The 12484-nt window shown below is 35.3% G+C and overlaps 1 protein-coding gene across 1 annotated transcript in view; it reads right to left on the bottom strand.

Moving 5' to 3' along the window:
* LOC107660610 (receptor tyrosine-protein kinase erbB-4-like) overlaps positions 1-12484 on the bottom strand; it is a 391742-nt gene that overhangs the window by 96811 nt on the left and 282447 nt on the right. Inside the window, exons 6-7 of the mRNA XM_016449970.1 lie at positions 8635-8753; positions 6269-6410 (exon numbers count right to left, since the gene is read on the bottom strand). Of these exons, the coding sequence (XP_016305456.1) occupies positions 6269-6410; positions 8635-8753 (261 nt within the window). The remainder of the gene's footprint in view (positions 1-6268; positions 6411-8634; positions 8754-12484) is intronic.

Below are 12484 nucleotides of genomic sequence, written 5' to 3'. Positions count from 1 at the left end.
GCAGACGCTTTTATCCAAAGCGACTAACAAATGAGGACAATGGAAGCAATCAAAATCAACAAAAGAGCAATGACTGCTTAACGTGTAGTACACGTAGCAAGGTTTTTTTTTTTTTAATTATATAATAAATAAAAAGAAAACAGATAGAATAGAAAAAGAATAGAGAAGCTAGTGTTTGCTCTTTTTTTTAAGAAAACAAGCAGTAAGCAAATGAATAGAGTGCAAGTCTAAAAGGGGCATTTTTTAAAGAATAGAATTAGAATAGAGAGTGCCTTACCCCTCGCCTACTCGGGCTCGATTGCTATTCCTGAGGTAAAACACGCCCTCCTCATTAGCCTAAGGACAAAGAAATGTAGAAATAAATGAATGTTAAAATAAATGCATGTAGAAATAAATTAATATTGAAATAAATGAATAAATAAATGCATAACTAAATGCATAAATGTGAAAATAAATAAAAGAACAAATAAATAAATGTGGAAAAAAAAATACGTAAATAAGGAAATAAAATTATAAAAATTATTTGTTTTTGCTTTTTTACTTTTCTTTGCATATTTATGTATATATTTATATTTGCTGTTTTACATTTCTTTGTTTATTTCTAATTATGGCAAATATGGCATTCCATACTGCTCCAGCACTGTTAGGGCCTCACAAATGTGGTAGTGCTAACAGAGACACTGGCGGCTGCGGCTGAAGATCAGACAAAAGAGCAACATCAATCTGGTAAACATCAAGAGCAGGAAGAATAACCGCTTCCAATATCCATGCTGTTGTATCATGCATTTTGTCCCATGACCGGCAGCAAAGTTTTATCACTCTTCTATCTTTGGGTCTTCTCACATTTTAATGTTTATCCATCTATATTAATGTATAGTTTACCTGAAAACTCCCATTTTCTACACCTATTTTTTGGAAAGATCTACAAAACTAAGGTGTGAACGACCTGCATTAAAATTGGGAACAATGTCCTTTTCTGTTTCATTCTGAACTGTAGATGGTTTTAAATATAAGAATATGTCATGTGCATCCAATGTGGCATCTTGAGACATAGCTGTACAGTGATCATATTTTAACTGGTTTCACATTCATTCAGGTGGGAGCCTCATATATTCATTTAGCAGTTCCAGACTTGTGCCCTTTAGTTATTTTTCTTTAGAAGTAAAAAACATTCATTACATAAATAAAATGGCACAGCAAGACACACTGTCAGATTTCATTAAATTGATGTATAAAAACTGTAAATAGTAAAAAACAACAACAACAAAAAACTTTGATACATACAGTACAATAAAGTAACTATTGCATGATGAAGTTAAGGTAAAATGATAACAGTAAATATTCAAAATTAGACAGGTTTTCAAAATATATATATTCACAGAAATTTGTTTTCTTTAGTTAATACCACATTTTTAGGATCACCACATTCTAATCATCTTATGAAAATATAGGGCATTACAGAAAGTTGTAACAAAATCAGAAAGAAAGACATACAGAAACAATTCGCTTACAAATAATTATACTGATCAAGCAGAGCTTAACTGTCATACAGACACTACATAGGAACTGTTCTATATGTTATAGTGATCTAATCGGTCCAAGCATAAGGATCTGGTTGGAATCAGAGGTAGTGCTGAGTATTTATCATGAGTTTATCTTTACCGCCAAAAGTTTCAGCTGTATGCTACATGCTTGTGTGTTTGGAGTTTGCTCCGTTGAAGGTAGAAAAGTGCTCTTGGGTCAGACTGGATTCCAAATCTGGACTGGCAAGTGGCTTCTGTGGTGCTTTAAACAGAACAGAGAAAAAAAACGTAAGTGCAGAGATAGGAAGAGATGTATGAAAAATTGTTGCTGTTTATATACATTAGTATATTCCATTAGTACTCAGAATACAGCCATACTCTGAAAAAAAAACATACTGTATAGCAAAGTACATTTACATTTAGTCATTTAGCAGACGCTTTTATCCAAAGCGACTTACAAATGAGGACAATGGAAGCAATCAAAATCAACAAAAGAGCAATGTTATCTCAGCTAGCTTAACGCAGTACACATAGCAAGGTTTTTTTTTTAATTATATAATAAATAAAAAGAAAACAGATAGAATAGAAAAAGAATAGAGAAGCTAGTGTTTGCTCTTTTTTTTAAGAAAACAAGCAGTAAGCAAATGAATAGAGTGCAAGTCTAAAAGGGGCATTTTTTAAAGAATAGAATTAGAATAGAGAGTGCTAGAGTTAGAGGGTCAAACAAAGATGGAAGAGATGTGTTTTTAGCCGATTCTTGAAGATGGCTAAGGACTGCTCAGATTGAGTTGAGCAGGTCATTCCACCAGGAGGGAACATTTAATTTAGAAGTGCGTGAAAGTGATTTTGTGCCTCTTTGGGATGGCACAATAAAGCGATGTTCACTTGCAGAACGCAAGCTTCTAGAGGGCACATAATTCTGAAGTAATGAATTTAGGTAAAGGGGTGCAGAGCCAGTGGTGGTTTTGTAGGCAAACATCAATGCCTTGAATTTTATGCGATTTAAAATGTGACACCAGAAGAACAAATAACCCTGGGTAAAAAACACAACCCTCACTTAACAGCTAAGAGAAACTAAGCCAAACTGAGCATTTCACTGTCGTCCCATTGAATAAAGTGGCCTTGTGTGACTGCGGAGGGCGGCTTGGGTTTTGGGGAGGGTCTCTCGAGTACTGCGCAATAACATTCATCGTGGACTGAGCACTGGAGTGGGCGTCTGTCAGTGTGCAAACCCTTCATTCTGCAGCAGTGGCGGCCCAGCAAGGAGGAATAATGGCACTCGCTCTCACCTATCATCACTGTTATCACAGCTCTCTTTCATTCTTCCGCTGTTACTTTCTCTTTCAACGTTCTCTTCTTTTCAAAGAAATCACGTCAGTTCACAAGAAACCTTCGTCGTTTCAATGAAAAAAACTCAAGATTCTTATCTCTGTAATTACCCTATCAGGTCTATTCACACTGGATAGAGAAGAACACAGAACCCCTTTGTTTTATATGGTGTTGAATTGCATGCATGCATATATTTACATTCTTTTGGTCCTGATATTGCAAGGCCATTAAATCAAACATTAACGATGTACTTGTACATCACTTTTTAATCTTACTTATAACGTTTTAATGTGGAACAGACAATAAAATATTTAACTGTGTTTGAAGTTAACCCTTATGCTCTATTTGGGGTCTGGCCAATGAATTTCTATTATTTTCCCAGGACTTTTCCAGCCGTTCATGAAATTTATAGAGTTGGCATTTAAAAAGAAGCCTTCTAGCCAATTAAATGTTTTGTTAATTTCCATAACCCGGAAATTAATCTTTCAGATTCCCTAATATTACCAGGTAATCTATGACTGTGGGAATTCTGTTCAGAGACTCAAAGATAATTTAATAGCTTAGAAAACATACTGAACACTATCAGGTTGATAATTTATGACGTTTCTGATTAAAACAATATTTCATAACACGTTTAAATTTCATAAGATCGGTTTGGGATCAGTAAGATTTTGTAATATTTTAAAAAGAAGTCTCTAATGCTCACCAAAGCTTCATTTATTTTATCAAAATACAGTAACAAAAATATTATATTATATTATATTAATATATTTTAAAATATAATTTATTCCTGTGATCACAAAGCTGAATTTTCAGCAGCCATTACTCCAGTCTTAAATGTCACATGATCCTTCAGAAATCATTCTAATATTTATTTTTTTATTTAATGTTCAAGAAACATTTCATATTATTATTAATATTGATTTTCAATTTCTGATTTCTGTTTCATTCAAATTCAAACTCTGACTTTTGCAGACACAGTTCTGTAAAGCACATGAGTGCTTTGTAGTAAAAAATAAAATAAAATAAATAAATGATGCACAACAATTTACACAAACATTATTGGTCTCTGAGTATCAAAAATAAAAATATTTCTCAACAGAACATGAGGGTTAACTTAATGTAGTTTTTAATGCCTAATTATTTTGAGATCAAACAATAATTGGTACCCCTGCCATCCACATATTTCTTTCTTTCTTTCTTTCTTTCTTTCTTTCTTTCTTTCTTTCTTTCTTTCTTTCTTTCTTTCTTTCTTTCTTTCTTTCTTTCTTTCTTTCTTTCTTTCTTTCTTTCTTTCTTTCTTTCTTTCTTTCTTTCTTTCTTTCTTTCTTTCTTTCTTTCTTTCTTTCTTTCTTTCTTTCTTTCTTTCTTTCTTTCTTTCTTTCTTTCTTTCTTTCTTTCTTTCTTTCTTTCTTTCTTTCTTTCTTTCTTTCTTTCTTTCTTTCTTTCTTTCTTTCTTTCTTTCTTTCTTTCTTTCTTTCTTTCTTTCTTTCTTTCTTCGTAAAGGGGTGCAGAGCCAGTGGTGGTTTTGTAGGCAAACATCAATGCCTTGAATTTTATGCGATTTAAAATGTGACACCAGAAGAACAAATAACCCTGGGTAAAAAACACAACCCTCACTTAACAGCTAAGAGAAACTAAGCCAAACTGAGCATTTCACTGTCGTCCCATTGAATAAAGTGGCCTTGTGTGACTGCGGAGGGCGGCTTGGGTTTTGGGGAGGGTCTCTCGAGTACTGCGCAATAACATTCATCGTGGACTGAGCACTGGAGTGGGCGTCTGTCAGTGTGCAAACCCTTCATTCTGCAGCAGTGGCGGCCCAGCAAGGAGGAATAATGGCACTCGCTCTCACCTATCATCACTGTTATCACAGCTCTCTTTCATTCTTCCGCTGTTACTTTCTCTTTCAACGTTCTCTTCTTTTCAAAGAAATCACGTCAGTTCACAAGAAACCTTCGTCGTTTCAATGAAAAAAACTCAAGATTCTTATCTCTGTAATTACCCTATCAGGTCTATTCACACTGGATAGAGAAGAACACAGAACCCCTTTGTTTTATATGGTGTTGCATGCATATCATGCATATATTTACATTCTTTTGGTCCTGATATTGCAAGGCCATTAAATCAAACATTAATGTACATCACGTACATCACTTTTTAATCTTACTTATAACGTTTTAATGTGGAACAGACAATAAAATATTTAACTGTGTTTGAAGTTAACCCTTATGCTCTATTTGGGGTCTGGCCAATGAATTTCTATTATTTTCCCAGGACTTTTCCAGCCGTTCATGAAATTTATAGAGTTGGCATTTAAAAAGAAGCCTTCTAGCCAATTAAATGTTTTGTTAATTTCCATAACCCGGAAATTAATCTTTCAGATTCCCTAATATTACCAGGTAATCTATGACTGTGGGAATTCTGTTCAGAGACTCAAAGATAATTTAATAGCTTAGAAAACATACTGAACACTATCAGGTTGATAATTTATGACGTTTCTGATTAAAACAATATTTCATAACACGTTTAAATTTCATAAGATCGGTTTGGGATCAGTAAGATTTTGTAATATTTTAAAAAGAAGTCTCTAATGCTCACCAAAGCTTCATTTATTTTATCAAAATACAGTAACAAAAATATTATATTATATTATATTAATATATTTTAAAATATAATTTATTCCTGTGATCACAAAGCTGAATTTTCAGCAGCCATTACTCCAGTCTTAAATGTCACATGATCCTTCAGAAATCATTCTAATATTTATTTTTTTATTTAATGTTCAAGAAACATTTCATATTATTATTAATATTGATTTTCAATTTCTGATTTCTGTTTCATTCAAATTCAAACTCTGACTTTTGCAGACACAGTTCTGTAAAGCACATGAGTGCTTTGTAGTAAAAAATAAAATAAAATAAATAAATGATGCACAACAATTTACACAAACATTATTGGTCTCTGAGTATCAAAAATAAAAATATTTCTCAACAGAACATGAGGGTTAACTTAATGTAGTTTTTAATGCCTAATTATTTTGAGATCAAACAATAATTGGTACCCCTGCCATCCACATATTTCTTTCTTTCTTTCTTTCTTTCTTTCTTTCTTTCTTTCTTCCTCCCTCAAGTCAGTGGGGAAACCAGAGGTCAAGAAGCTGAGTGAGATTTAGCAGACAGGCCTACTCCTGGGGCTCTACATGCAGCCCTGCACCACATCAGGGGCTCAGAAGAGCACAAGGACTCAGGTGCAGCCGATCCGCCTCATTTGCATTCAATCTGAAACATGCTTACATTCCCGAATGTGAACGCACCTCAACATGGCACCTGATATCCATTTATGTGAGTGAAAGATCCAGCTAGAAGTGTGCGTGTAAGCATACACATGTTTGTATTGGTTTTCTCTGTCTGTCTTACGTGGGCACTTTTTGACGCAGAACGCTCCATATGTGTATTTGGCCCGCGGGTTGTGCTCCAGCTGGAACGTGGTGGGGTTGTAGACGAAGGGCTGAGGGCATTGCGTCACACACGCACCGCTGTCGTTAAAATTAGTGCAGGCCTGGACACAAAGAAACAAGGTTATTTGAGAACATTTTCTGTGTATTATACAGAAATACACATTTATTAATAAAACAGCTGACAAAAACTTGTGTTGCTACTCGTAGAGTCTTACTTTAGGACATTATGCAATATAGAAGAATGTGCCAGAATGCAAAATTGCTCCGCTAATCATCTTCGACCCACAAAAAAAGTATGCCAACCAACACCAATACTGCATATAAGCAATATAAATAAACAATGCAACTAATAAATAATGATTCAAACAGGCTTACGGAATAGAAAAAGCTCTTTGCTTTATAAATCTGACTTCAGAAACACGTGAGAACTGTTTTCCACCTTAGAGCTGCTGAAATGTTGAAAAATAAAATGAAGGCATTGATCCAAATCCCAATTCATGGTGCGAAAGTGTCTTTTCAATTAAAAGGGAACAATCGAGAAGTACAATATCAATGATTACAGCTGAGGATAACTAATTAAAAAACCAGAGAGGTGCGATAAATCGCTTTCTCTGAGGGCCGGACGAGCGAGGAGCAGTCAGAGACGGTCGGGATCTGCCCAGGCAGCAAGTAACAAAAGAGCTACAGAGGTGTGGCCCCCACTCTCATTCACAGCAAGGCATTGTGGGAGGAAATGAGATTTTAATGGTATCTCCGGTGCAAAGAACATTTCCTATAGGGAGATTTCTGGTCAAAAGCGAGTCATCTGTAGGCAACATGGATCTCTTTTGGAGAAGTGAATACCACAGCTGAACAAAAACTCAAAGATAAGGTTAGGGAGCTGGAATGGGTCTGCCGCTGTTACTGAAACTCTACAATTGCAGTTTTATGGGATGGCTGATAAAGCCGCAGATGACTGACAGACTTGTGTGTGTGTGTGTTTGGGGAAAAAAGTTATTACATACTGAGACATCTGTAAGAGGGTTGTGCGCGAGTGGGTTGACACTGGATGTAAAAACTGGAGTTAAGGCTTGTACAACTACATAACTAGTAGCCCAGACAAGATGTTGACTAGTCGTTGATTTGATGTTTATGAGCATGACGACTCCGGTTTCACTGCACTTTTACATTTGCATAATTTTACATACAGTGGGGTTCAAAGAATCCTCATTGAAATGTTCTTGCTTCCTTTGAAGCTCAAGATACCCCTGAGATCATCTCAGTGAATCATCTCAAATCATACTGGAGAATATTATAACCTTTGACACAAATTTGTGAAGTTCACGCAGCTCAAGTGCTGCTGCCATTAAAGCTAACAAAATACCAAATACTGAGGCATTCTGAAATTCATGTTAATTTTTTTTCAGTTCAAACTTTCAAACTGATTGTGATTTGTAATAAAAAAATAAAAAAAAAATATATATTTTTAATTATACTGAAAATCTTTTTCAGTTCAACTTTTCAATCAAATTGTGATGCGGATCATGTAATTTGTAATAAAACAAAACAAAACAAGATAAAACAAAAATTAAATAAAAAAAATCCTAACATTCTGAAATTCATGTCATTTTTTTCGGATCAACTTTTCACTCAAATTGTGATGCTGATCATGTAATATAATGTAATAAAATAAAATAAAATAAAAAAATCCTTACATTCTGAAATTCATGTACATTTTTCTATTTAACTTGGTAACACTTTTCAAAAAGGTCTCATTATTTAACATTAGTAAATGCATTAACTTACAACGAACAAAACATTTGTCACAGTGTTTATACATTTTTGTTAACCTAAAAATACAACTTTTTCATTTTAGTTCATGTTAGTTCAAGCCCATTAAATAATATGAACAAATACATCCGTTTATTTTAATAATGTATTAGTAAACGTTGAAGTTATTATTAACTATGATCAATAAATGCTTTAGAAATATTTATCTTTGTTAACTTTAAATACTTTAAAGTTTCACTCAAATTATGATGCAGATCAAATAAATGGTAATGAAAAAAAAACTGTATTAAAATAGAAACATGCAAATTGCTAGTGGACTCAGACTTTGAAACCCCACTTTATATTTGACTATGACAGGCAAATACACAAGAACACAGTTTGTGGACAAAGGAATTTTCATCCTGCTGTCACCATATAGAGCAAACTGAAGTCATGTGATCTGTGACTAGTCGACACAGCACAAAAGCATCAACTAGTGGCAGAGCTAATCGACAAGACACTGCAGTCCCCAATATGATTGAGTGTGTGAGTGTTACAGGAATACTGAAGACATACGAAGCAGTCCGTGTCCTTCGGTCCTGAACAGCCTCCAGCACACTCGCGATGACAGCAGTCACTGACGTACGGCCCAAAACATCGGCCATCACACTGCTCGGCACACACCGTCTTCGTCACTGAGAAAGAAACAGAGATAAGGGAAAGTGCTAGTGAAATGTGCATTTTCTGATGACAATTAGCATCTGTGTGATGATTTCTTTAACCATAAAGCCTCATCCTACTACACAGCTGTCTGGATGCCAGTAAGAGCCACACTGTGAGTAAACAGAGCTCTAACCAGGGAGAACATGTGGGGATGTGTGGTCTCTTAACTGCAGAGTGGTGATCACAGAGAAGCGCTGCTTTCCTATTTCTGCTAGTGATCCTCACAGTAATGAATATAGACATTCACAGTAATTCCTACCATATGGCACGCAGAATACATCTCCAGTGTAGCTGCTGAGTGAGCTTGGGGAGCTTTCTGAAATAAGGCCAGAAATATCCTTTATGTACTGTAAGGACGCAAATGCAGACACGAAAGCTTGACTGACATACTGTAACTCTTCTGACATTGCCAGGATGGGAACAAACCTCATGAGCATGATACAGTCACCATCAAAATGGAGGAGATATTATTTAGGTACACTACAATACAAAAATTTGGGGTTGGTAAGAATGTTTTTGAAAGAAGTCTCTTGTGTTCACCAAGGCTGCATTTATTTAATCAAAATACAATACAACAGTAATATTTTGAAATATTATCTCAATTTAAAATAACCATTTTCTATTGCAATCTATTTGAAAATGTATTATTCTTGTGATGGTAAAGCTGAATTTACAGCAGTCATTGCTTCAGTCTTCTGTGTCACAAGATCCTTCAGAAATCATTCTACTACGCTGATTTGGTGACCAAGCAATATTTATTGTTATTATCAATGTTTAAAACAGTTGTACTGCTTAATACTTCTGTGAAAACTGAGTTTTAAGTGAGATCCGTGTTTAAGTGCTATAATCGGGTTCCCGGTGCATCTACCAACCAAGAAAACGTGAAAAAGACCAACCCAGAAAAAAACGAGCCACTCAGATTTCACTCCCCCCCGACGTAGAAAGGGGATCTTATTATAATATTACCACCCCTTAATCTGCAAATTTCCACCCACGGCATCGCCATTGTGTTTTCACAAGTGACATCAGTGTACCAGTTCTAACGCCATAGCGAAAGTTCGAGCAAAGTATGCTAACTGTTCTGTTATTGGCTGCACTGAGGAGCACAGAACACTGTTTAGAGTCCCAGCCTCAAGGGAGGCAAACGAGAGCAGTGGATGTATAGATTTATTTAATGTATATTACAATGCTGCAATACAGATCTAATATAAACATGCAACTTCTTTCCCAGCTGTTTACCTTCACAGACATAACCGACTGTTTTTATAACTCGTATGTGTTTTTAACATAAACTTGTGTGCATTGTGTGTGACAGTTTAAGCACAATAAGACATGAAAGAGAACTTGCAGCGTGACAGACGCTTTCTGTGCATGTGCTTCGGATGTGTGCTCTCAGAAAACCGTATATCAGAAGTTTCAACTCATATGGCTTTAAAACGCATGATTTCAGCACGATAGACATGATAATAAAAACCAAACAGATGTTTTTTGGCAGAGTATCTGAGGTACGCGATGTAAAGGCACTGCCCTATTCTGGAAAAGGGGGTGGGGAGCAGCAGCTCATTTGCATTTAAAGATACATGCATGAAAACAGTGTGTTTCTGCTTCCACTCAAAATAAGCATTTTCAAAATGATATAATAAATGATCTGTGGGGTATGTTGAGCTGAAACCTCACAGACACATTCTGGGGACACCTGAGACTTATATTGCATATTGTAAAAAGCGGCATAATAGGTCTCCTTTAAGGCATCCTTGCTTAATAAAAGTGTTAATTTGTTAAAACAAATCTGTGTCCTTACTGAACAGAACTAACTGTAAACATGTTGACTTTGACTACATAACTTACTCAGTATTGCTACTCTTCCATCACATAAGTTGACCTTAAAGAGATCTGAAACTAGCCATAGTAGTGGTTACGTTGTTTTGGAATGCAACAATGTACAAAATCACATTTGCATAGCTTTTCCTTATTCAGTCCCTAAAAGACTGTCATTTTCATTAATCTATCAGCCCCCGCATGAATGTGAGTAAGTGTGTGTGTGTTACTAGCACGGTGGTTGTAAAATTCTGTAATTGGATTTCCACAGCAGCATTTGTATATGCACGCTTGTTCGGGCTGACTGCAAGCCACACTGCCTCCTAAAAATGAGTGTTAATTCTTTATCAAGAGTTCGTAAGACTCTCGAAGTGTGACAGGATTCATATGTACATGGATCTGGGTATGCTGACAAAATTTCAAGCTATGACAGCAGTTTCCTGCTGGGTAACATGCTATACTTCATTTAAAACTACTTAAAACATTTTTCAAATTTTTGTATAATTATTATACATCCAATTTTTATGATCTCATACTAATTTAATATTTATATATTTTTTTATATTAATGTAAGATGCACTAATTACTGAAATATATAACTTTCAGAACTTGCTTCACAGTCCAAAAAGAGAATTTATTTAAGCTGTGGGGGAAAAAAAAATCGTGTTCTGAACTTCTGCAACTTTACATGAATAAATTATCACATGGTCATCCGCGTTTACACATCAGTGATGCCTACTGGGTGATCAGAAACACGGCCCACCCAGTCATGGTGAAACTCAGACAGATGCAACATGTTAAGGATCAGAGAGAAAGGAAAATGGTCATTAAAAACTAAAAATTTGTTATAATAAAATGTTTGATATGACCCTTTTAAGAATTATAGGGGGTTTACATGGTGAGTATCTCAGCATATATCTCAGTTCTTATACACACTTTCCCTCATACATTTCTATAACATTTAAACTAAAATGTTGATATAAAAAGGTCATCTACCTATTTACTGTACATACACAAGTGTCCCTCGCCATTACAGCCTCCCTGCATAATATAGCTAAAGACTGTATTTCTATGCAAAGGTACATATTCAATACACTATGAGAGGCATGTACGGTGGCCGAGAAGTGCAAAGCAAATCACAATTCTGAAAACAAAATAACAAATTACAAACGCAAATGCAAGTCTAAAAAACAAAATAACAATTCAGAAAGCACAACAACAATTCAGAAAACATTATAACAAGTCAGAAAACACAATGACAAATTCGAAAACAAAATAAAAAGTCAGAAAACACAACGACAAATCCGAAAACAAATGTACAAGTCAGAAAACACAACGACAAATCAGACAAACCGGAAAAGGTAAGTATAGCTTGAGACAGCGCCACTGGTTTGGGATTACTCACCGCTGACTGGACGAGATATCTGTCAATCAACGTATACAGGGAAGAACCAGCCGAAGAACAGCAGAGTCGTGGTAGAAAGTTCGGAGATGGTATTAAAGTAGCTCAGTTTAAATGTATTGTATGAATTGCCCTTACTATGGAATAAAAAATACGGGGTGTCTATTTACATTTAGTTAAAAGTGGCTGTAAAACATGAGCTCTAGTGGCACAGATGGATAAATGTGTGCCCTTGGCTTTTTGACGCGATCGACCCGGGTTCGATCCCGCCTTTTGCCAAACTTTTTTTTCCTCCCTTTTCAAATCTCGTATTAGCAATGGATTCTATTTACACTAAGTGAAAATAGCAGGATTTCTACTATCAAGTATACTACTTGTCACAAATAGTGTCAATTATCTGCACTTCAGTATTGTAGTACATTATAAAACAGTGTGCAATAATAACGTATTGAGTGTAAATTATCATTTTAATTGGTATTATTA

The sequence above is a fragment of the Sinocyclocheilus anshuiensis genome, unplaced genomic scaffold (genome assembly GCF_001515605.1).
Source record: "Sinocyclocheilus anshuiensis isolate Anshui unplaced genomic scaffold, SAMN03320099.WGS_v1.1 scaffold627, whole genome shotgun sequence".
Taxonomy (NCBI): Eukaryota; Metazoa; Chordata; class Actinopteri; order Cypriniformes; family Cyprinidae; genus Sinocyclocheilus; species Sinocyclocheilus anshuiensis.
Note: the sequence above shows the minus strand (reverse complement) of the source record. Positions and strands in the feature narration are given on the sequence as shown.